Here is a 25,481-nt window from a genome sequence, read left to right as displayed (position 1 = left end):
CTATGAGCTCAATGTTTTTAGGTTCCACATGTAAGTGAGATTACACAGTATTTATTTTTCTGTGCCTGGCTCATTTCACTTAACATAGTATCTTCCAGGTTAATCTGTGTTGTCACAAATGACAGGATTTCTTTCTTTCTTTTTGTTGCTCTTGCCCAGGCTGGAGTACAGTGGCTTGGTCACAACTCACTGTAGCTTCAAAAGCTCCTGGGCTCAAGTGATCCTCTTGTCTTAGCCTCCAGAGTAGTTAGGACTACAGGTGGGAGCCACTATGCCCAGCTAATTTATTTTTATTTTTAAATTTTTTTTGTAGAGTTGAGGTCTCCCCATGTTGCCCAGGCTGGTCTCAAACGCCTGGCCTCAAGCAATTATCCCATCTTGGCCTCCCAAAGTGTTGGGGTTACAAGTGTGAGCCACCACACCCAGCCAGGATTTTCTTCTTTTAAACGCTGACTAGTATTCCATTGTCCCATAGGAACTTTAGAATCAGGCTGCAGAATTCTCCAGTGCTGAGGCCTCTGCAGGCTTCTGTGGAGAAAATATCCCACAGAGGGACCTGCACTTAGGCAGATTACAATTGTGGTCTCCTAATCTTTCTCCGGAAGCCCCCGAGGTACCTGTGGTCTAAGGAAAAGAACCCTTGGCTGAGTCATAGGACCTAGATTCTTTGCCTTGGTTTCAGATAGTAGAGAGCAGTGGTTAAAGCATGAGATTTGGAGACAGGCTTGGATGAGAACCCCAGCTCCAACACTAGTTTGCTTTGTGGTCTTCAGCAAGTCATTTAACCTCTTGAAGTTTCTGTTTCCTTATTTGTAAAATGAGAATAATAAAGGTAACTACTGCACAGGGTTTTTAGGAAGACTTAATGAGATAATATATGCAAAATGCTGAGTTTAGTAAATGGTGGTTGCTTTCCCTTAATACGAAAGAGTGCCTGCAAACACAGAAATTTAGCAAGTTTCAGTGGGTGGAAAACATCCCTTCCCATCTCCATTGTCCCTGCTCCAGTGCAAGCCTCATTACCTTTGGCTGGGACTACTAGAGTAGTCTCCCAAGCATAACCATCCACACCCATCTGGCACCTGCCTCTGGGTTACTTTCACTGTTACTTTGACACCTTTCTTGGCTGCTTATAATCATTAAATTTAGGCCAAATTTCTTTCTTGCTTTCTTGCTTTCTTGACGGAATTTTCACTCTTGTTGCCCAGGCTGGAGTGCAATGGCACGATCTCGGCTCACCACAACATCCACCTCCCGGGTTCAAGTGATTGTCCTGCCTCAGCCTCTCGAGTAGCTAGGATTACAGGCATGTGCCACAATGCCCGGCTAATTTTTTTGTATTTGTAGTAGAGACAGGGTTTCTCCATGTTTCTCAGGCTGATCTCGAACTCCCGACCTCAGGTGATCTGTGAGCCTCAGCCTCCCAAAGCGCTGGGATTACAGGCGTGAGCCACCACGCCCAGCCAGTTTAGGCCAAATTTCTTAGCTCAAGGACCTTTGTAAATTGCTCCAACACATTTTTTTTCTCCCAATCATTATGGTGAAAAATAACAGAATGTGAAATCTGAAGACAGGGCTCCAGTCCTGGGACCATCCACTTTCTCCCTACATGACTTTGAGGAAATCATCTCAGTTCTACATCTATACATTAGAAATAATACTGCCTCATGGGATGCATCCATCTTTCCTGCTGGACTGTGAGCCCGTGGTCAACAGGCAGGGATGAAATGCATCTTGCTCACACTCTATCTTCAGTATCCTGCATGCGGTCTGACACCGGATAGATGTTCAGCACATATTTGTTGAATGAATGAACAGGGTTGTGAGGACTGGATTTGGCGTGGTCCAGGTAAAGCGCCTGACACAGTCACCAGGAGACACGCCCATATGGTAGCTGTTGCTATGCAGGTTACTAAGTGGAATGACTTTAGACACATTCCCTCTCTCTCTGGAAACATTCACGTATCTGTCCTAGGAGAGGATAGAAGGGACTCCTGCCTCTTGTTTTGTGTATCATTAGATCGTGCGTGCAGAAGGAGCTCAATAAATGCTTCCTCGGTGGATAAAGCCTCTTCCAAGGCTCCACTTGGGGCTAGCGCTGTCTAAAGAGACTGAGTTCCCTCGTTGGGGCCTGGTTCTTTTCTGCTCTTTACCCTGCGGGGAAGATGAGGCCTTCTTTAGGTCCTTCCATTCAGTTCCAGAAGCCCAGAGGATAGGTGGGCCTATAGTTCCCGCAGGATCTGCAGGACGCTCTCCGGCAGCTGGAGCAGGAGCGCCAAGGGCGGGGACGGAATGTGGGTTTAAGGGAAACCGGCGAAAGCGGGGTGGGCATGGAAAAGGGTTGTTTGAGAATCGGGGTCTGGGCAGATGGACAGCTCGGCAGCCTGAGAGAGCGACTTGGGGACGGTGAGGAACTCCAAGGGGGCGGGCCGGCTGAGCTGGCCCCGGGTCAGCGAGCGGCCGCGGGGCCGGGGCGGAGAGGTCGCGGAGCAGAGGGCGGGGAATTTGGGGGTGTGGTTGGCCTGGGGGGGACACCGGAGGCCACCGGGGAGGAGCTGCAGAGGGGAGGGGCCGCCTGGAGGCGGCAAGAGGACGCGGGGTCAGTGCGGAGGGGGCGCGGGGCGACGGACAGGCAGGGGAGCGCGGGGCGAGCGGAAGCGCAGGGGTGGGGTGCAGGGCGGGGGGAGCGCGCATCGGGGGGCGGGGGGCGGCGTCGGCGCTGGGAGTGGGGGAGCGGGTTGGGCGGCTGCGCCGGCTCTGCTTCAGCCGCTGCCGCTAGGGCGCGGGGGGCGGGGGGCTCGGCGGCGCGAGCTCGGCCATTGTGGGAGCCGCTCCCCTCGGCTCCGCCACGCTCCCCTCGACTGAGCTCCAGCTCGCTGCCGCCGCGGGTCCGTTTTCTTCCTCCTTCGGCTCCCAGGGTAAGGCATGGGGCGCAGGGTTGGATGGAGGCGCCCTACCCGGTGCGCGGGGTGCAGTGATTGATCGCCCCAGGCGGCCGCGCCCCAGCCCCCGGCAGCCGGCGGCCGTGGACAGGCGGCTTGACAGGCGCGGGCACAGCGGCCGTGCGGGCCTCGCACCTGCAGCCCCCGCGGCCGGAGCCGGGGAGCGGTGAAGACGCGGAGCTGGGGTTTCCCCTGTGCAGGCGCTGCCAGGGTGGAAGGGAGGCGTGTTCCCCGGTAAAATGGGACACGGAGCCCTGTCGGGGCCCGGCGCCGGACCTTCGGGAGCCGGCAGGGCTGGGCGGGGAAGGTCGCTTCCCGGCCCCAGGGCTCGGCCGCTGGCCCCAGCGCCCTGTTGGTCCTCGGTCGCGCGTCCCCGCTCTTTGTCAGCCACGCTTGGCGGGCACGCGGACCCACCCGCGTCGCTCCAGGCTCGCGGGCGCGCCCCTCCTCCACCGTGGGGAAGCGGGTGGGGGCCAGGTGGGGAGGGTCGCAGCGGGTGAGAGCACCTGGTGAGGTGCCTGTCGCCGACCGGCCTGCGGCCTAGCGGGTGGGCTGGGGCATGGGCGGGCGCTTCTGTGAATCTCGGGGATTGATGGAATGACCCAGGTGACCGAGGGTCGGGCGGGAGCCCGGAGGTCAAACAAGTGTTTGTGAGCGGCCGGAGATTGACGGGGTAGAGCCTAAAAGGGACGCTTTCTCCGGGAGGAGGCCTTGGGAGAGCCGGCCTTTGTAGTGAAATGGGTGTCTTGGAGAGGAATGGGCGGTTCTGGGATGAAGCAGGTGGTCTGAGAGGAGGGGCATTTTTTCTGCCCCCGGGCTAAGGGTAGGGATGGAAGCTTGGCCTGAGTTTCCCAGAGGTTGAGGCTGTCACTTCAGCACCTGCCCTGGCACCAGAAGGTAATGGGAGGAGGGGTAAGTGCTAGGATAAAGGGCAAAGCTGTGCCAGGACCCTGGGTCCTTTCCTTTCTGCTTCCTGTGGCTAGATCCCTTCTAGATGTTCCTTGGGAAGAGGGCCCACATGCTGCTGGCACAAGGGGTGCCCTGGCAGGGAGGCTCTGCTGCCCGAGGCTGCCTACAGGCCTCCTACACCGTTTTTATGTTTCTTTTGTTATCTCTTTGAATTCTGTGCTTATGGTGGGGATCTGCCAATGACCCAGGAGGCTGTCTCTGCCCCTTGCTACCTCTAGGCTGAGAATCGAGAATCCCGGAGGAGCTGTGGTCACAGACCCATTGTGTCTAGCCATGTAGGCTACCTTGCTGTCTCTACATAGCTCTGTGTGCAGGTATTCCCTATAAGGGAAAATCAACAGCTCCTGCCCTCCCTGGACCCTACAGCCAAAGTCAGAGTTGGGTACCCGGGTTGGCTTTGGGACCTGTAGGAAGGCTGGTAGCTGAAGGCACATACCATTCGCGCTCTGATGGAGCCCTTGGCATGGTGGGCTGTGTGTAGCAGATGGTTCTGGGAAGCGAGCTTGACCTGGCTGAGGGAAGGCTGCCCAGTCTGGCTGGTGGAGCCCAGCTGGCCTTAGAGCAATTGTATTTTCACTCAACCCTCTCCACTAGCTAAACTGACCAGAAAAAATGGACTTTCTGTCCTATCCCCCCACCCCATCCTCATGCTGTGCCACTTATTCCCACAACAGCCCTTGGAATAAGCAAATGAACATTTAATCTAATGCCTGCTGGGTGCCATGCATGGCATCAACCAGTGCTATATTTGCATTTGACAATGTTCTTTAAATATCCTCTGAGGTGGAATATTACCCCCATTTTGCAGATGAAGAAACTGAGTCTCAGAGAGGTGAAGTGACTTGCCCAAGATCACAGCAATTGTAAGTGGCCAAACCAGAATTTATACCCAGGTCTGTCTTACTTCAAGTCTAGTACATTTTCTAATATATCTGCTGGAAACAGAGTGGGAGAAACCAGGGAATTTCCGCCTATTCTAGCCCATGGTTTGCTTCATGCCTGCTATTGAGATCATGCTTTAGCTTTTTGAAAATACTTCCCATCTGTTGCCCCACTTTATCCTTATAGCATTCCTGGGAGGTAAGTAGAACAGGAATATAATAATAGGTACTGTGTATTGAGTGCTTACTGGGCAGTAGGCACTATTAAGCACTTTACATGCAGGATTAAGCACTTTACATGCAGAACCCAACCCGATAGGGCTAGGTTCTAACTATCGTCATCCCCATTTTGTAGATGAGGGTGCTGAGGCTCAGAGAGATTAAATGGCTTCTCCAGGCTCACACAGCTAGTAAATGGAGTAGAATTTAAACCCACAGCGTTCTGTCATGCGATCTGTGAGCTTAATCCTCCAAATGTGCCAAATAGCAATAATAATAGTTCCTAGGAATAGGAGCTAACTTTTACATGATGTTTTTAAGATTTATAGACATCATCACATATAATATCCCCCAAACCTCGTGAATTAGTTTTGGGATGTATTATCTTCATCCCATTTTCCAGGTGAAGAAACTGAGGTACAGATAGGCAGGACTAGAACCTCTGCTTCCCAAGTCCCAGTGTTCCTTATGGGATCATTGTCTGTTGTCTGCTCACATTCAACCCTTTCTCCTTCAGATCACTTCTCCCTGGGCTCCCAGGCCCTCCTGCGGCAGCCCCCACCTGGGCCATGTCTTCCTCAGATGAAGAGACGCTCAGTGAGCGGTCATGTCGGAGTGAGCGGTCTTGTCGGAGTGAGCGATCTTACAGGAGCGAGCGGTCAGGGAGCCTGTCTCCCTGTCCCCCAGGGGACACCTTGCCCTGGAACCTGCCACTGCATGAGCAGAAAAAGCGGAAAAGCCAGGATTCGGTGCTGGACCCTGCAGAGCGTGCTGTGGTTAGAGTCGCTGGTAAGAGAGGTCCCCCAGCAGGCTGGATGGTGTGGGTGTGAGGGAGGAATGGGCCAGGGTGCAGCAGCTGTGTGGGGAGCTGAGGGGTCCTCACCAGGGTTTCTGACAAAGCAGCCATAATCTGATTTGTTATTATTATTCTTGGAAAGATGTTGAAATAACATTAACGAAAAACTCTAAAGAGGAAAATCTGCCACCCCTGTGCTCATATGAGACCTGTTTTCATTTCTGCACCTTCTTCCCTGTCTTTGTCTCCATTCAGTTATATTTTCTATGCAGTTGCCTTCATGGCTTAGGTACCATTCTGCAGCTGACTCTTTTTAGTTACTCTTATATTAAAAAGATTTTCCATATTGCACTTTAGACTTTATAGTTACCATTTCTAAAAGCTGTCTACTATTTCATGATTTTCTAAATCCTACTCTTTTTTCACTTTTTGGCTATATTAGAAGATGCTGCTGAGAACATGGTTAAGAATGATTTGACTTTTGTTATTTCCTTATAATGAAATCCTTGGAGACCACAGTTTTACTTGTATTGCCTTCCAAAAGTGGTGTACATGCTGACCTTTAACACAGTGTGAAGGCTGGGGCTACCTCCTGTGGTGGGATGTGCCCAGCTGTTTGCCAAGCAGCAGTGCAGTGCAGTAGTTATGAGTGTAAGCTTTGGAATCAGAGAGGGTAGGGTGCTGGATTGTGGCCCTGCCACTGACCAACTGTGTGACTCTGGGCAAGTCCCTTATTCTATCTCAGTGTCACTTTCTTTAAGAATGCCCACTGTGCAGGGATGCCTTGAAGGTGAGATGAGATACTGTGTGGAAAGCCCTTAGCACAGTTTTTGGCTCAATAAAGGAGATGCTTCCACTGAAGGCATCCACAGCTGCCTCCCCGAAGTGTGCTCAGCATCTCAGCAGGGTGTTGGTGCTACAGTACAGATAGGAAGATAGAGCAGTGCCTGCAGCTAATTCAGTGACATCACCCGCTTTCAAGCCATCACCAAGGCCTATACTGCTACCTTCTTTGTGTCCCTCAAATAATACAGCCACCCCCTCCACTGTGTCATCTCTCACCTGGACCTTCCAATGAGCGTTTAATAGCTCTTCCTCTCTTAGTCTTGCCACTATCCTCCACATGACTAATAGAGTATTTTTTTTCTAAAATGCAAACCTCAATAACACATATTCTATTTTATGAAATGAAGTTTTGCCCGTACAACACTTCATTAAAAATACAATAAAAAATAAAATAACTTTGGGAGGCCGAGGCGGGCGGATCACAAGGTCAGGAGATCGAGACCACGGTGAAACCCCGTCTCTACTAAAAAAATACAAAAAATTAGCCGGGCGCGGTTGTGGGCGCCTGTAGTCCCAGCTACTCGGGAGGCTGAGGCAGGAGAATGGCGTGAACCCGGGAGGCGGAGCTTGCAGTGAGCCGAGATCGCGCCACTGCACTCCAGCCTGGGCGACAGAGCGAGACTCCGTCTCAAAAAAAAAAAAATAAATAAAATAAAATAAAATAAAATACAAACCTAATTCGATTACTCAGCTGCTTAAAAACCACCTTTGGCTCCTAATTTCCTGCAGAATAAAGGCTTCAGCATAAAGACCAATCAAAATTACTTACCTCTTCAGCTTCACCTGCCACCACCTCTACCCCCAATTTCCCTGCCACAGTACACTGTAACTTGCCCCCCAAAGGGATGCATCTTGCAGGATGAAACCACCACGCTTTAATTTTCTTCTCTGCAAGATGCTGGTAAACCCTCCTCCTCTTTTAAGTGCCGCCTCCTCTGTCCTTAATGCCCCCAGTGGTATCCAAAGCTTCCTCCTCCGCTCTAGCAGTCATACTTTTCTCTCCTCCATGTTCCCTTGTTCAATGTAGCAGTTAACCCACAGGGTGCCCATCACTCCCTTAGAACAGTGAGCAATTTGGGACGTGTCTTATGTTTTGAGTCCCTGAGGGCTGCACAGGGCCTTGTGCATGCTAGAGATCGACCGCTATTGAACGACTGAATGAATGCTGAATGAGTGTTTTGAGGATATTATGTGATGTGACAGATTGTGATCCAGAAACAGGCACTGAGCTGTAACAGAAAGTTAGAGAAAGGCTTATGTGGGCTCAGGTAATCAGGAAAGGACTTTAGAGGGAGTGAGCTCCAAGTGAGGAGACAGCAGTGGGGTCTAGAAGGCAGGAAGGAGAGTTTGAGCTCTTTCTAGTGGGCAACGAGGAGTCCTTGGAGGAAGTCCTTCTCAAAACCTTTGGGCCTGCAGCATCAGCCAGTAACAGAATTTTAGAGCTGTCCCTAGGGTGCAGGAAGGGCTTTACTTGTCCCCAGTCTTGAAGGGCCATAACTCAGGGCCCTGAAGACTCGTAAACCTCTTTCTCCTGAAGACAGAGTGGGCTGTCTCATTCTTCCTTCTTTATACCCTCTGCCTCTATCACTCATCACTCATGCATACTTAGATTGCTTTGTGATGATTTCCACTTCCAGTCTTCTCTGAGGAGGCCCACGGGATGATTTGCCTGCTGCTTCAGATTTGGAGTCTAGAATAGAAGTGGAGTGGACTCAAGGAGGCTTAATTTTACACAGGCAAGGCTCCTAAGGACCTGCTGGGTCAACTGAGCAAAGGGACGGCAGGTGCTGCGCTGTGCTGTGTTTCTGGCAGAGATGCTGATCTCCTTTGCATCCTGACACTGCTGAATGCCTCTTTTGAGGAGGGGGCTGGGCCAGTGAGGCTGAAAATGGGGAGACTGCCACGGTTAAAAATAACTTGTGCACTGCAGTTGGGCGTGTTTCTTTAGCAGGAGAGGAGAGAAGCAGCAGAGACGAGGCGGGACTGCGACTTTAGGGTCTTGCTGAAATCTTCATGTGATTTTAGAATGCTGTGGGGGCTCCACCAGAGTAATGGAAAAAAAGGCAGCCTTAGCTCTGCAGGAACTCCTTCACAGGAGGTGCAGGAGGGGCATGTCTGGGAGACCCCGGATGCTCTGAAGCTCTCTGAAGCAGAACTTTAATTGTGGGAGGAAATGAAATCAGTCTTACACTGGAAGCCAGCTGTGGCCTGTGCAATTTTCTCCTCCCCCTGGATCTTGCTTATGAAGCCAAGTGGGGGTGTCTGAATCACTCTTACCAAATAGAGAGCTTCCCTTTCCCTGGCCCACTCCGTGTCCTGAGCTGGTCTTAGGGCCTCGCCCTTGCTTGAGAGGCCCGTTGGGGCAAGCCTGGTGGTCACACATGTCAGAATAGAGAGGGATGTTGGGGCTGAGAAACCTGCTGATTTCAAACAGGTTTTAGGGTGCTGAACCTTGTTCTTCTGCCCATCTTCCTATTCTCATCCTTTCCCTCCATTTGTTTCTCCTTCTTCTTTGCCAGCCATATTCTCCACTCCCTAAGCCCAGCCACATTCAAATGTAACAAGAGTCACTAATGAAAGTGTCTTGTTTCTGTTTATCAGCTTTATGGTTTACACAGAGATTTCAAAATAACTCTGTTAGGCAGGACATATGTTAGCATCCGAGGCTCAGAAGGTTTAAGGGACTTGCCTGTAGTTACACAGGACTGGTAAACACAGATCTTCTAACTCCAAGTACATTGCTATTTCTTTTTATTGAGACAGAGTCTCACTCTGCCACCCAGGCTGAGCGCAGTGGCGTGATCTCAACTCACCGCAACCTTCATCTTCCGGTTCAAGCAATTCTCCTGCCTCAGCCTCCCAAGTAGCAGGGATTACAGGCGTGCACCACCATGCCCAGCTAATTTTCGTATTTTTAGTAGAGATGGGGTTTCACCATGTTGGTCAGGCTGGTCTTGAACTCCCGACCTCAGGTGATCCGCTTGCCTCGGCCTCCCAAAGTGCTGGGATTACAGGCGTGAGCCACTGCACACGTCCCTGTACATTGTTATTTCTATTTCCTTGGGCAATACCTGGCAACCAGGCCAGTCTGAATCTTCTGTAGTTGACAGTCTAAATCTCCACACTCATCTGAGAGACTTGGTCACTTCCGGGAAAGGCCTCAGGATCCTGGTCTATAGAAACAGGAAAGGGGAGAGACAAAGATCTTGGAAAATTTGCCTCTTCCCCTCTGGCTTTCTGTCTAGTGAAGAGCAGTAGAAATATTCTTACTTAATGGTGGGGAGCAACAAGGAAGTGGGGCGCTAGGGAGCTTAGTCTAGCAAGGAGTACAACCCCAAAGGGTAGAAACAAAGAGAGGAAGAAATGATGTATCCCTTGGGACCTGTGAGGAGTATGTTGAGAACAGGGTACAAGACAGGGTGTCACATGGCTGTACACTGCACAACCTTGGGGGTGTGATTCACATCACATTTGTTGTCATTGCAGACGTGTACATTTATTATTACAAGTTTCCTGCAGATGGCAGTAACATATCTTGAAGAAGGGCTCATGTTTGGGCTAGGGCACGGTAGGGTGCAGGAAGATTCCACCAACTACTCATCAGTGAGGTATTCATTCGTCTAACATCACATAATCAGGACCCTCCCTGTCCTTGGCATTGATATTCAAAGATGACTGAAGATGTGGTCCCTTCTGCATGGAACTCAGTCTAGTGGAGAGGATAGAAGGGAAAAAGGCCGGGTGTAGTGGCTCACACCTGTAATCCCAGCATTTTGGGAGGCCGAGGCAGGAGAATTGCTAGAGCTAAGGAGTTCAAGACCAGCCTAGGAGACCCTGTCGCTATTTTTTTTTTTTTTTTTTGAGTAGTTAGAAGGGAAAAAATAATTATATCCCCGTATATGTTGTGAAAAAGGGGAGCGCAGTGACTCAGAACTAAGGACTGGACCCCTCTCTGGTTGTTCATTTATTCATTCATTCAACTAAAAAAGGGATTAAGCTATGTGCCAGTAGAAATCATCTATGGGATTCATTCCTGGGAGTATCAGCAAATGCTGCTGAAATGATCATTCCCAACATCTGCTCCATTGTGGCCTTCTAGTCAGATGGCAATTGTTTCTCTGCACAGCCCTTGTTTCAGTTGGCTTTATATTCACGTTCATTGTTCCCAGGTTCATTTCCCTCACCAGCTCTGGAGCTCTCTGTAGTCAAGAGTCCCATCTTACCCTGTTTGCCCCGGGACAGAGAGTCATGAGAGCACTACTTGGTCAAAAGCTGGAGCTTACTCCTCTGGGCCCATGTGTCTCTCCTCCAGGTTGGGAGCTCTGAGAAGACATCTCACAGGCACGTCTGTGCTCATTCATTCATTCAATAAAAAAATGGAGTAAGCTCCTGCCACGTGCCAGGCACTGTGGAGACAACTGAATCTGGAGTCACAAGACTTAGGCAAATGACCTTGCTTCTTGAATCCTCAGTTTCCATATCTGTAAAAGGGAGATGGTGATGAAGGGTGTAAAAGGGAGATGAATGAGAATCAGAATGTGCTGGAAAAACACAGGTTCACATGGCCTGTTACTGCACTTAGCAGTGTCATTCCTTGTAACCTCCCTGGCAGCCAGATGAGGCAGTGGAGACTCAGGAGGCCAGCAGTTTCCCAGGCCAGCAAAGAAGGGGCCCAAGCCTCTTATTTCTGTCCCCTTCCTTTGTTCTTTAGGCCTTTGTCAGGGAGCAGATGGAAGTGGCTTATTTTGGCCAAGCTGTGAGTGGGAAGAAGGGAATGCAGGGATGGGAAATGGAACCCTAAAGACAATCTAATTGGGAATCCTTACTCCTGAGCTGGCAACCTTCCTTGCCCTGAGGCTCTTCGAGTTTTGTATCCAAGAAGGCTCCTCCTCCTTCCCAGCTTCTCTTCTTCCTGGCGGTGTCCTCAGAGTCTCTGTGGCCCTGTCCTGGAGCTTGGTTTCAGTAGCAGGAGAGATGAGCAGAGGAGAGTGCCCTGAAAGTGGGGCAGAATGAATTGTAGCTACACACCACCAGCTCAGCTCCAGCTCTTTGAAAGTAAATCTGGGTCACATTAGCTGTGGGCTGGAACATGACCACGTGGGCAGAATTCTGTGCAGGCAGCAGAAAAGACAGCCAATCTGTCCTTTCTCTGAGGTGCAGGGCCCCTGTGGGACCCCAGATGGTGTGGGAAGGTGGTTTCTGGATTGCAAGGTGTAATGTCGTCTTAACGCCATCATGCTTTTCTAGTGACTTCCTAGGTGACATAGAGAAAGGTATGGAATGGCAGTTTGGCTCATGCCTTTCTGTTTGTTATGGGAGAAGCCTACGCTGAAGGTAGGAATGCAGAGGAAGGACTGGTTACTTTGGGGACCGTGGAAGTCCATCATTTCTCAGTCTCATGGGCTCAGGGGTTAGATGCCACCAGAGTAGCTGACACTGCAGCAAGATCTAGGACTGCACTTGTTCTTTACTTCAGCAGTACTGCCCTTGAGGAAAGGTCTGTGAACAGATCCATCATCACTAAAATGTTATATGGATGCTGGCTGGCCTCCTCTTTCTGGTTGCTGTGGCTAGGGCCTGCCATGATTTGGCCCTGCCACTGCCTGTTGCCACCTGTCAGTTAGAAGCCTGCCAGCCTCTTCTTCTGTCTTGGCTTTCCTGTAGGAGCAGGATGGGTGCTCCTTGCTGGATTCTCTGCCTGGATCTGGGATGCTGCTACAGGGAAGGTCTGAAGTCCCTATAACTTGAAGGGTGATGATTATGGGCTGAAGCTTCTGTCCTAAGCTGTGCCCCACCCCTACCCCAGAAGATACCAGGCTTTTGCCTTGTGGTCAGGGGAGGATTCTGCCTCGGGCCTCAGTGGGTGTCTCCAGGGATGCCCTCCCTGGCTTATTCACACCTTTCCTCATGTGCTTACTCTTCCATTCATTCATGCAAAGGACTGGCTTTGGGAGTCAGCTGGAGTCCTAGTTTCCATTGCTCACTTACTAATTGGGTGACCCTGGGATGTTAGTAACCTAATTGAGCCTCAGTTTCTGATACTGTTAAAATGGGGGAACAAGACCACTACCTCAGAGACTTGCACAGTAGATTAAATGAGGTAGCTGGGAGTAGGATGCTTGGCCTAGTTCCTGCTATATAGTCAGCCCTTAATACTTTTTTTTGAGACAGAGTCTCGCTCTGTCACCAGACTGGAGTGCAGTGGCGCGATCTTGGCTCACTGAAGCCTCCACCTCCCAAGTTCAAGCGATTCTCCTGCCTTAGCCTCTGGAGTAGCTGGGACTACAGGTGCGCGCCACCACGCCCAGATAATTTTTGTATTTTTAGTAGAGATGGGTTTCACCATGTTGGCTGGGATGGTCTTGATGATCTGCCCGGCTTGGCCTCCCAAAGTGCTCGGATTATAGCCACTGTACCTGGCTGCCCTTGATACATATTAGCTCTTTTCATTAGTATCATTAATTCACTCATACATTTGTTCATAGATTCATGAATGTGCTGATTTATCCCCTTGCTTATTCACTGATTACACACTTGCTTATTTAACAAATATCCCTAGGGCTACTTTGTTCTAGGCTCAGACTGCACTTCAGAGCCCAGCTCCTGCCTATGAAGACAGTTAGAATGCGGCATGAGCTGAGCTACGGTGCAAGTCCAAAGAGTTCTGAGGAAGTTCTGAAAGGGAAGGGACTTCTACTCCTGCCCCTCCCTGGCTTAGAGCAATGATAGCATTTCTTCTGGAGCTGGGAAAAGAAATACGAATTAGCCAGGACAACCTGAAGAGACAGGGCACTTCCCGGTGGTTTGCATCTATTCTTGCTCTCCTTTCTTTGGCTTTAGTAGAAAGGGAAGAAGGAAAATGAAGAGAGAAGAGCTGGTGAGAATTAGGAACTAAAGAATCTAGAGGGTGGTTTGGGGAGTCTCTGGACTCAGTTTAGGAGCGCCTGAGAGCTGGTGCCAGCTGGAATCCTCCGGTAAATAATAGCTGGTAAAGCCAGCTATTATTAAAGCTGGTAGAGTCCTAGATGTGTGCCAGGCATTTTACATACATCATTTAATCCTCATAGAACCCTGAGAAGTAGTTGCTATTCTTAACAGACATGTTAAGGAACTTTTCTGAGGTTATACATTGACCAAATAATGGAGCTGGGATTCAGCATTACTTAATGTGCATGGCGCCCCCTGGCCCTCAACATATGCTCTTTGGAGTTATTCAAGTGCTGAGTTTCGGGTCTGCCTAACTCCAAAGCCCTGGCACTTTTCAGGATATTTCAAATATGCTAAAGTAGTGAGAATAGTACTCCCATCAACCAGAAACAAGAATGATCAATTCATGGCCAATTTTATTTCATTCATACACTCCTGTCAGTGGAAAAAACACAGTTCCTGTTGTTTCTTTTTCTTTCTTTTCTTTTTTTTGAGACGGAGTCTCACTCTGTTGCCCAGGCTGGAGTGCTATGGCACCATCTCAGCTCACTGTAACCTCCGCCTCCCGGGTTCAAGCGATTCTTTGCCTCAGCTCCCTGAGTAACTGGGATTACAGGCACGTGACACCATGCCCGGCTAATTATTTTGTATTTTTTAGTAGAGACGGGGTTTCACCATCTTGGCCAGGCTGGTCTTGCACTCCTGACCTCGTGATCCGCCCACCTGGGCCTCCCAAAGTGCTGAGGTGTGAGCCACCGCGCCCGACTAGTTCCTGTTTTTCTATTCTCTTACTCAACAATCAACACAGAAGACTTCTGTGACCCCAATATATGTGAGGATTTCTCCCCACCAGCAAGTTAAACAATAGTTCTGCAGTGGACACCAGCAGGGTGTCCCCAGTTTAATTATGACACTGTCTACCAGGAAATAGCATCAGAGTTCACAGTTTGAGGGTTCAGTCCCCAAGACATTCCCCCACTTCACTACTTTTTTTTTGCAGGGGGAGATGGTGTCTTGCTCTTGTTGCCCAGGCTGGAGTGCAATGGCGCAATCTCTGCTCACTGCAACCTCTGCCTCCTGGGTTCAAGCGATTCTCCTGCCTCAGCCTTCCAAGTAGCTGGAATTACATGTGCGTGCCACCATGCCTGGCTAATTTTTTTTTTTTTTTTTTTTTTGAGATGGAGTCTCGCTCTGTCACCAAGCTGGAGTGCAGTGGCGCGATCTCAGCTCATTGCAACCTCTGCCTCCCGGGTTCAAGTGATTCTTCTGCCTCAGCGTCCTGAGTAGCTGGGACTACAGGCATGCGCCACCACGCCTGGCTAATTTTTGTATATTTAGTAGAGATGGGGTTTCACCTTGTTGGCCAGGATGGTCTTAATCTCTTGACCTTGTGATCCGCCCACCTTGGCCGCCCAAAGTGCTGGGATTACAGGTGTGAGCCACTGCACCCGGCTGAGGGATTCTTTCTTTTCTTTTTTTTTTTTTTGAGACAGAGTCTTACTCTTTTGCCCAGGCTGGAGTGCAGTGGTGTGATCTTGGCTCACTGCAACCTCTGCCTCCTGGTTCTCCTGTCTCAGCCTCCTGAGTAGCTGGGATTACAGGTGTGTGCCACCACGCCCAGCTAATTTTTGTATTTGTAGTGGAGGCGGGATTTCACCATGTTGGCCAGGCTGGTCTCAAACTCCTGACCTCAGGTGATCCACCTGCCTCGGCCTCCCAAAGTGCTGGGATTACAGGCATGAGCCACTGTGCCTAGCCCACCCCACTCCACTTCTAATGCCAATCACAAGACCCAAATTGTTTTTACCTGTGCTTCTGACTGACTGGCTATAAATGGGGTGCTGGCTGGGTTCAGTGACTCGTATCTGTAATCCCAGCATTTTGAGAGGCCAAGGTGATGAGCCACTGTGCCTAGCCCACCCCACTCCACTTCTAATGCCAATCACAAGACCCAAATTGTTTTTACCTGTGCTTCTGACTGACTGGCTATAAATGGGGTGCTGGCTGGGTGCAGTGACTCATACCTGTAATCCCAGCATTTTGAGAGGCCAAGGTGGGAGGATCGCTTGAAGCCAGGAGTTCGAGACCAGCCTGGGTAATACAGTGAGACCCTGTCTATACAGAAAATAAAACGAAGTTAGCCAGGCAGGAGAATCGCTTGAACCCAGGAGGTGGAGGTTGTGGCGAACTGAGATTGCGCCATTGCACTTCAGCCTGGGTAAGAAGAGTGAAATTTTGTCTCAAAAAAAAAAAAAAAAAAAAAGAGAGAGAGAGAAGGAAAGAAAGAAATTAGCCAGGCATGGTGGTATGCACCTGTAGTACCAACTACTCAGGATGCTGAGGTGGGAGGATTGCTTGAGACTGGGAGGTCGAGGCTGCAGTGAGCTGAGATTGTGCACTGTACTCTAGCCTGGGCTACAGAGTGAGACTGGATCTCAAAACAAACAAAACAGAAACCAGAAAACATACAGAGGATACAGGTGAAGAGATGCAGAGGGCGAGGGCAAGGTATGGAAGAAGGAATGTGGAGCTTCCATGCCCTCCCTTGTATGCCACCCTTCATGAATCTTCACACGTTCACTTATCCTGGAAGCTCCCTGAATCTTAGGCCTTTCATGGAGACTTCCTTGGGTAGGCATGGTTGACAACCATGTAGAAATGTGATTGGGCAAAAAGGGTATGGTCTAACACTAACAGTGTGGAAACCCAGCAAAGCCTGGCTGTTCAGATTCTTCTTGGATTTTCTGTGCAGCATTCCTTCCCCCAGGATATGGGGCAAGACTCCTGAAATAGGGGCCTCATGATTACAGTCAGAAATGTGGGGGAAGGCAGCCGGGCGCCGTGGATCATGACTGTAATCCCAGCACTTTGGGAGGCTGAGGTGGGTGGATCACGAGGTCGAGAGATCGAGACCAACCTGGCCAACATGGTGAAATCTTGTCTCTACCAAAAATACCAAAAAATTAGCTGGGCTTGGTGGTGTGCACCTGTAGTCCCAGCTATTCAGGAGGCTGAGGCAGGAGAATCACTTGAACCCAGGAGAAGGAGGTTGCAGTGAGCTGAGATCACACCACTGCACTCCAGTCTGGCAACAGAGCGAGACTCTGTCTCAAAAAATAAAAATTGTCGGGGAAGCCTGAGAGTTGTGGCTCACACATATAATCCCAGCACTTTGGGAGGCCGAGGAAGGAGGATCACTTGATGCCAAAAGTTCAAGACCAGCCTGGGCAACATAGTGAGACCACCATCTCCACACACACACACAAATTAATCAGGTGTGGTGGTGCATGCCTATAGTCCCAGCTAATCGGGAGGCTGAGATGGGAGGATCCCTTGAGCCCAGGCGGTCACTGCTGCAGTGAGCTATGATTGTACCACTACACTCCAGCATAAGCAACATAGTAAGACCTTGTCTCTACAGAGAATCAAAAAATAAGCCAGGTGTAGTGGCACATACCTGTGGTCCCAGCCACTCAGGAGGCTGAGGTGGGAGGATCGTTTGAGCCAGGGAAATTGAGGCTGCAGTGACCCGTGACCATCATCCAGCCTGAGTGACACAGTGAGACCCTGTCTAAAAAAGAAAAAAAAAATTGCAGGGAAAATTGAGTCCTGCTTTGGGAGGAAAAAGAAACAGATGAAAGGAGGGCAGAAGGTCAGAAAGATTGTTTTCTAAGACTTGCTTTGCTTGTGAGGTCTACAGTGCCTCAACATTATAGCAGAAAACTATGACAAAGGCTATAGAAGTTATGAGCCAGGAACTGTGGACAAAAAATCCATATATTGCAACCCCACTTCTCCCTCCCCAGTTACGTATAAGAAGTTTCCAGTAGCTGGGTGTGGTGACTCATGCCTGTAATCCCAGCTACTCGGGAGGCTGGGGCAGGAGAATCACTTGAACTGGGAGGCAGAGGTTGCATTGAGTCGAGATTGTGCCACTGCACTCCAGCCTGGGTGACAGAGCAAGACTCTGTCTCAAAAAAAAAAAAAAAAAAAAAAAAAAAATCAGAAAGTTCCAGTAATCACATTTACCTTCCTCAGTTTTTGTTTTTGAGACAGAGTCTTGCTCTGTTGCCCAGGCTGCAGTGCAGTGGCACAATTATAGCTCACTGCAACTTCAAACTCCTTCACTTCCCTCACTTTTTAACCGTTATATTATACTACCTTTCCTCTAGTAGTAAATATACCAGTTTATCTGCTTCAGAATCCATGTCTGAGGACTGGAACCACTGCCACCTGACCTACTGCCCGGAGTCTTCATGAGGGATTCTTTTTTTTTTTTCGAGATGGACTCTTGCTCTGTCACTTAGGTTGAAGTGCAGTGGTGTGATCTTGGCTCACTGCAACCTCTGCCTCCCAAGTTCAAGTAATTCTCCTGCCTCAGCCTCCCGAGTAGCTGGGATTACAGGTACCCGCCACCACTCCCAACTAATTTTTGTATTTGTAGTAGATACGGGGTTTCACCATGTTGGCCAGGCTGGTCTTGAACTCCTGACCTCAGATGATCTGCCTGTCTCAGCCTCCCACAGTGCTAGGATTACAGGAATGAACCACCGTGCCCAGCCTCTTCATGAGGGATTCTTTTTTTTTTTTTTTTTTTTTTGAGACGGAGTCTCGCTCTGTTGCCCAGACTGGAGTGCAGTGGTGCAATCTCGGCTCACTGCAAGCTCTGCCTCCTGGGTTCATGTCATTCTCCTGCCTCAGCCTCCCGAGTAGCTGGGACCACAGGCAAACGCCACCACGCCCGGCTAATTTTTTGTATTTTTAGTAGAGACGGGGTTTCACCGAGTTAGCCAGGATGGTCTCAATCTCCTGACCTTGTGATCCACCCGCCTCGGCCTCCCAAAGTGCTGGGATTACAGGCATGAGCCACTGCACCCGGCCTTCATGAGGGATTCTAACACCCAGATGTTCAGGCTCCAGGGGCAGTGTGTCCCTCCTAGCGTTGCTTGGCTGATCCTCTGGTCCTTCCAGCTTGAGGTTCAGGCTTTACTCCCATAACACACAGAAGTAGGCTAGAGTCTATCTGGTTCTGTTCTGCCAGTATAATTAAACAAAATATCCCAAAAATGAGTTTCAAGGATTCAATCTTGACAGACTGAAGTTGAGTTGCAATAGGACTGAGGTCCTTAACATCATCACAGGAGGATGGCACAGTGGCTCATGCCTCTAACCTCAGAACTTTAGGAGGCCAAGGTGGGTGGATCACTTGAGCTCAGGGATTCAACATCAGCCTGGATTACATGGCGAAACCCCATCTCTACAAAAAATACAAAAATACAAAAATTAGCTGAGAGCGGTGGTGTGCACCTGTAGTACAAGCTATCTGGGGGACTGAGGCTAGAGGATCACTTGAGCCCAGGAGGTTGAGGCAGCAGTGAGCCATGTTCATGCCACTGCACTCCAGCCTGGGTGACAAAGCGAAACTCTGTCTCAAAAAAAAAAAAAAAAAAAAAAAATTCATCAAGGGAATGAGTTTCGTTTTTGTCATAGGGGCCTGTGCCCCAGGACTGCCCTGATGCTGGTGAACTGCTTCGCGTGACTCTGATCTCAACTGAGAGCAGTGGCCACCACTCTTGAGGGCCTCTCCCGGCCTCAGTGATTTGTGCTCTTTCCAGGCTGCCTGTTAGTGCCTCTTTAGAGGTTTCTACCCTGAGGTGGTGTTGGATGGAGAGCTGTGGTTTCAAGTGAAGGGAAGTTTCATAGATAAAACAAAAGCCACACCTCACAGTTTGGGGAACCTCCCAATTCCCCAAAGAGTATAGACTCCCTCAGAGGACCCCCACAGGTTAAGACCCTGTCCTGCCTCAGAGCAGGAAGGGAGATTGGGTGTGGTTCAGCAGGGCTCACATTAGCCCGATTCCTTCAAGAGTGAAGATAAAAACAGTTTTACTGACAAAGAAGCTGGGAGACAGCAGAGGGGCCAATATCTTTTATAACTGCTATTGTTAGGTTCCGAATGACAGCCTTGGTGCTCAGCATCTTATGTGCTGTATTTGACCTGCTCCTCAAAACAACTTTAGGAGGCAGATGTGCTATAGCAGAGGAAGCAGAAACCCAGAGAGTTCGGTAACTTGCTCAAAGTCTCCCAGCCAGTAAGGGGCCATGCTTGGAATGGTGCTAGCTCTGCCTAGGGCAACCCACTGCCTCTCCCATTACAAGGAACAGTAGTTTAATAACAGCTAACATCTGTGTAGCACTTCAAGGTTCACAGAATGCCTTAACACCCATTATCGCCACTGTGCCTCGGGAAGCCGGTGCGGTGAGGCCTTCCACGCCCCTTTGGGATAGCTGCCTGTCAGGGGTCCAGCCTCTGCTCATTTCCCCCAGGAAGCATGGGAGATTCTTTGGAATTGACTCTGACAAGCCATGGGAGAGGCCTAGGGAGAGGCTGAGGTGGAGCGACTTGGCCGGTTGCTATGGTAACCCAGATGGCTGAGTAACCATTTTGAGGGTTGCTATAGTGATGAGCTGCTGGTGGCAGGGATCTTGTCTTCCTGGGTGGCTGGCACCCTCCAGGCCTCTTAAATTGAGATGTTGCACTTTCTGAACAGAAGAGGGCAGCATGAGAGCAGGCAAAGGCTTCTTACCCCAGAGCGGATTTGGGAACTTGAGGCAAAGCTTAGAAAGGATTTCAAGGAGCTGGGCAGAAAGGGAGCTTTGGCTGGTGCTCAAGCTTCACTTCGGAGACTAGAACTAGGTAATTTTCTTCCAAGAGCTGGTCAAAGGATAATGTTTGGGGCTGCCCCTTCGGTGCCTGGCATCAGCTACTATTGGGGAATATAAAAGGCACAGCAGACAGCTACCCTTGCAAGGAGGAATGGAAAGAATATGTGCATGTGTGTGCACACACACAATCACTCAATCACTACTAGCAAAGAACTTCTTTTCTTTTCTTTTCTTTTCTTCTTTCTTTCTTTCTTTCTTTCTTTCTTTCTTTCTTTCTTTCTTTCTTTCTTTTTTTTTTTTAGATGGAGTTTTGCTCTTGTTGCCCAGGCTGGAGTGCAATGGCATGATCTCGGCTCACTGCAACCTCTGCCTCCCGGGTTCAAGTGGTTCTCCTGCCTCAGCCTCCCAAGTAGCTGGGATTACAGGTGCCCGCCACCACGCCCAGCTAATTTTTTGTATTTTTAGTAGAGATGGGGTTTCACCATATTGGTCAGGCTGGCGTCGAACTCCTGACCTCAGGTGATCTGCCCGCCCTGGCCTCCCAAAGTGCTGGGATTACAGGCATGAGCCACCACGCCTGGCCTAAGAATTTCTTTATAAAGCATCAGTTAACACATAAAATAATACAGCATGAACCAAAGGCAAAGAAGAGCTGGGAATAAACTTTCTAGAGGTTGAGGAAGGAGCACTAGCAGAAAGAGAAATAATTTTGTACTTCCCTCTTTTCTCCCTACACATGAAGTGCCCTCAGCCCTTGACCAGTGAGTGGACATTGAGCTGGATTCTCAACTGTCTTGAATCAGATCTGGCTCCCTCCCCCGACCCCCATATGAGTTCAGTGAGGCATCCATTCCTTCAGCAAATATTTATTGAACATGTACTATGTGCAAAGTATTGTGTTAGGCCCAGTGATGAAGAAAGATGAAGTAGATGTCTTTGCTGTCAAGAACCTATGAAGTAGGAGGTTAAGGAGGCAGTGATACAAACATCCACAGTACATGTACCTGGAGTTCAAGACCAACACAGTGAGACCCTGTCTCTATAAAATTTTTTTTTTAAAAGCCGGGTACAGAGGCTCACACCTGTAATCCCAGCACTTTGGGAGGTTGAGGCAGGCTGACTACTTGAGCCCAAGAGTTCGAGACCAGCCTGGATAGCATGGTGAAATCCTGTCTCCACAAACAGTACAAAAATTAGCTGGGGTGTTGGCACCTGCCTGTAGTCCTAGTTGCTGGTGGGTTAGTTGGTGGGGGCGCTGAGGCAGGAGGATTGCTTGAGCCTAAGAGGCAGAGGTGTCAGTGAGCCGAGATTGTGCCACCGCACTCCAGCCTGGGTGATAGAGTAAGACGCTGCCTCTAAATAAATAAATAGAAAAAAAAATTCATGTCATTTGGGGTGAACTTTCAAGGTAAATTTCAGTAGGTGGAGTTGGGGGATGGGACATTCTAGGCAAAGCCTCAGAGTTTGATTATAGGGAAATGAGGTATACACAAGGGTGTCATAGCAGATCAGCCTGAAAAGGAAGATAGATGTCTAAATATGGAAGACTTGGAATTCCAGGCTTAGAATAAGAGATGCTGTGAGACAAACATACTCTCTCCTTAAATACTCTAGCCTTCCAGCTAGTCAGTAGTCACAGACAGCCAAGTATTTTAGGATCATCTGGTTCACTCATTCATACATTTAATCAAAAATTTAGGCCGGGTGCGGTGGCTCATGCCTGTAATCCCAGAACTTTGGGAGGCTGAGGCGGGCAGATTACCTGAGGTCAGGAGTTCGAGACTAGCCTGGCCAACAAGGCGAAACCCCATCTCTACTAAAAATACAAAAATTACCCAGGCGTGGTGGCGGGTGCCTATAATCCCCGCTACTCGAGAGACTGAGGCAGGAGAATCGCTTGAACTCGGGAGGTGGAGGTTACAGTGAGCCGAGATCGTACCATTGCACTCCAGCCTGGGTGACAGAGTGAGACTCCGTCTCAAAAGAAAAAAAAAAAAATTAAATATACAAATACGTGTGCGCGCGCGCGCGCGTGTGTGTGTGTGTGTGTGTGTGTATGTATATGTATATTTTTAGAGACTGAATTTTGCCATGTTACCCAGGCTGGTCTTGAACTCCTGAGCTCAAGTGATCCTCTTGCCTTGGCCTCCCAAAGTGTTGGGATTACAGGTGTGAGCCACCATGCATAGCATTAAAGAAATAGTTGACCGGGTGTGGTAGCTCACACCTGTAATCCCAGCACTTTGGGAGGCTGAGGTGGGCGGATTACCTGAGGTTATAAGTTCGAGACTAGCCTGGCCAACAAGGTGAAACCCCATCTCCACTAAAAATACAAAAATTAGCCAGGCGTGGTGGTGGGCACCTGTAATCCCAGCTACTGGAGAGACTGAGGCAGGAGAATTGCTTGAACCCGGGAGGTGGAAGTTGCAGTGAACCGAGATTGTGCCATTGCACTCCAGCCTGGGTGACAGAGCGAGACTCCATCTCAAAAATAAATAAATAAACAAATGTGTGTGTGTGTATGTATGTTTTAGAGATCAAACTTTGCCATGTTGCCCAGGCTGGTCCTAAACTCCTGGGCTCAAGCAGTCCTCCGGCCTCGGCCTCCCAAAGTGTTGGGATTACAGGTGTGAGCCACCATGCACAGCATTAAAGAAATAGTTGTCTGGGTGCGGTGGATCATGCCTGTAATCCCAGCACTTTGGGAGGCTGAGGTGGGCAGTTCACGAGGTCAGGAGATCGAGACCATCCTGGCTAACACAGTGAAACCCCGTCTCTACAAAAAATACCAAAAATTAGCCGGGCGTGTTGGCGGGCACCTGTAGTCCCAGCTACTTGGGAGGCTGAGGCAGGAGAATGGTGTGAACCCGCGAGGTGGAGGTTGCAGTGAGCCGAGATCGCGCTACTGCACTCCAGCCTGGGTGACAGAGCAAGACGCTGTCTCAAAAAAAGAAAAAGAAATAGTTAATGAGTGCCCTATATGTGCCAGTGCCAGATCATTTGCTAGGTGGTAAGGATCCTGTGGTGAATTAGACGACAAACAGTCCCAGCCCTCAGGGAGCTTACGATTTAGTAAGGATGAAAGACACTGTACCATAACTTCAAGTGTGATGAGTATTACCAAAGGGTAGAGGAGGACCTATTAATTGGAGGAGGGGGGGTCAAGGAAGGCTTCCCCCTGGGGAATTTCAGCAGAAGCATGGGTAGGAGTGAGCCAGGCCAAAGTAGAGTGATGAAGGATTATAATCTGGGAGGAAAGCCGGTTGGATGGCCCTGAGGCGACATAACACATTTGAGGTGCTGAAAGCAATAGAAAGTGGCAGGGCTTTAAGGATAGGGGCATTTGATGAGGCTTTAATTGGGAGAACACCAAGGATAAAGGGCTTTAATTTCCTTGCATTACTCTTCTCCTCCACTAGATGCCCTTCTGAGTACATCCTTCTGCTTCCCCCATTGCAGCCTTCTTAGAAATGCAGCAGCAGTCTCACCCATCAGGAGCAAAAGAAAATCAAAGACCAAAAGGAGAAAGGCTCAGAGCTTTTGCGACTGTGTGGTCTGGCTATAAATTTAGACTGTTGCTTGAAAGAAGCGAAAAACCTCCCCTTCGTAGACTTCCTTCTTCCCATCCCCCCTGTCAGCCGGCTTTGTTCCTCTAGCCTTGTAAAATTTTCTCTGTATAAAACAGGAACATCAGCCAAACATGTGGACTTCCCCGCTTTCCATTCATTAGAAGAATGCATTATTTCAAAATCTCCTGGGAGCATTTAAATGCAAATTTTGTCAAGAAAGCAATTTGAGTCTTAGAGAAGCCCTCTAGCCACAACCCAAAGCAGAAGTTTCTTCTTTGATTTCTGTGTTTCTTAAAAGGAATCTCAACCCCTTGCCTTCTCCCCGCAACCCCCCCAGGTCTTCTCTGATTCTCACGGCAGACTCTTCCCCTTTTTGCCCCTGTTCTTTCTTCACCTTTGGCAAGCATCAGTGACACATCTTGAAGAACCTGCTCACAAAGTGGCGCATGTAGCAGCCCCAGGAGGGAATGGAGGGACTTTTCTATGTACTGTAATGGACATAAGGAGGCAGATGTCTGTGTGGGGGCGAGATGTCTGTGTGGAGGTGTTTGTATGCGTGATTTCTGTCTGGGCCTTCTTAGCCCTGCTGGCATAAAATAATATGGGAAATGCAGATGACTCAGCACTGACACAGTCAAGATCCCCAGAGTTAGCATTTCTATATTCTCTGCTGTTTACGAAAAATGTGCTTGTGCCATCAACCAGCAACTCATCCTGCTTTTTCCACTAAAAGCCTTTTACTGAAAAACATATATACTTCAAACTTATTCTCCTTCTTTTTGTAAACTGAGCTCATTAGCAGCTGACACCAAACTGATAACTAGTTCTTTTTGTTTGTTTGTTTTTAGCACGGAGGATTAAACTGGAAGGAAATGAGCATTTGTCTAAGGATCCTCCCTGTCCTCTTTCAGGCCCTTCCCTGCATGATCTTCATGCCCACAACTTGGGCAGGCCAGCAACACTTGATGGGAAAAGATATGATTAATGACTTGCTCACCTGATTTCTGATCAGGGTGTGGTGTGGAAACAACCAGCGTGCACCTATTAGCGAAAAGCGTCTTTTTTTTTTTTTTTCTTGTTATGAATGTGCTGAGCATTGACCAAAATACTTGGCACTACTCACGAGGTACAAAGACACCTTCCCTAGCCTGGGGTTAAGAAGTTTCTCCTTCAAACTCTTGAGAATGGGAACTGGAATGGAAGCCTAAGTCCCAATTTTGGCTGCTCAGTGTTGCATGAATTCTTTTTTTACTTGCTAATTTGCCCTTATTGTGAGATCAGCCAGTGTAACTTCTTACCCACAACCACCTCTCCAGACCTCCTGAGAAATCAAGTTAACAGGGGAGGATAAAGGCTGAATGGGGGTGGAGGGCACAACGTGTCACCTACATTGACCAGAGTTCTTCATTCACTGCTCATGGCTCTGGCGCACTCCATGAATATTGGGATTGAATGATACACAACTGAATGTTGAATCAAATGATGTTGGGAGCTCTGTCCTCAAAATGGGCCCCAATAAATCCCTACCCATATTTTCCAGTTTCCTTTCTTTACTCTTTCCTTTCCCCTGATGACAAAGAATAATTGGCTTCCCCTTTTCTTCCCTGACCAGCTATGCTCCAGAGCCCTTTCTTTGTTCCCTAACAGTCCTGGTTCCGTCTCAGGT

The 25,481-nt window shown here is 49.2% G+C and overlaps 1 protein-coding gene across 1 annotated transcript; it reads left to right on the top strand.

Annotated features, from left to right (window-relative positions):
* Positions 1-2,525: 2,525 nt before the first annotated feature.
* Positions 2,526-25,347, top strand: LOC144334221 (microtubule-actin cross-linking factor 1-like). Its single transcript, XM_077962934.1, has 4 exons — positions 2,526-2,599; positions 4,720-4,774; positions 5,529-5,800; positions 24,664-25,347. Exons 3-4 carry the CDS (start codon positions 5,581-5,583, stop codon positions 24,798-24,800), a joined length of 357 nt encoding a protein of 118 aa, XP_077819060.1. The 5' UTR covers positions 2,526-2,599; positions 4,720-4,774; positions 5,529-5,580; the 3' UTR covers positions 24,801-25,347.
* The last annotated feature ends 134 nt before the right edge of the window (positions 25,348-25,481 follow it).

The sequence above is a fragment of the Macaca mulatta genome, chromosome 1 (assembly GCF_049350105.2).
Source record: "Macaca mulatta isolate MMU2019108-1 chromosome 1, T2T-MMU8v2.0, whole genome shotgun sequence".
NCBI classification, from domain to species: Eukaryota; Metazoa; Chordata; class Mammalia; order Primates; family Cercopithecidae; genus Macaca; species Macaca mulatta.
Note: the sequence above shows the minus strand (reverse complement) of the source record. Positions and strands in the feature narration are given on the sequence as shown.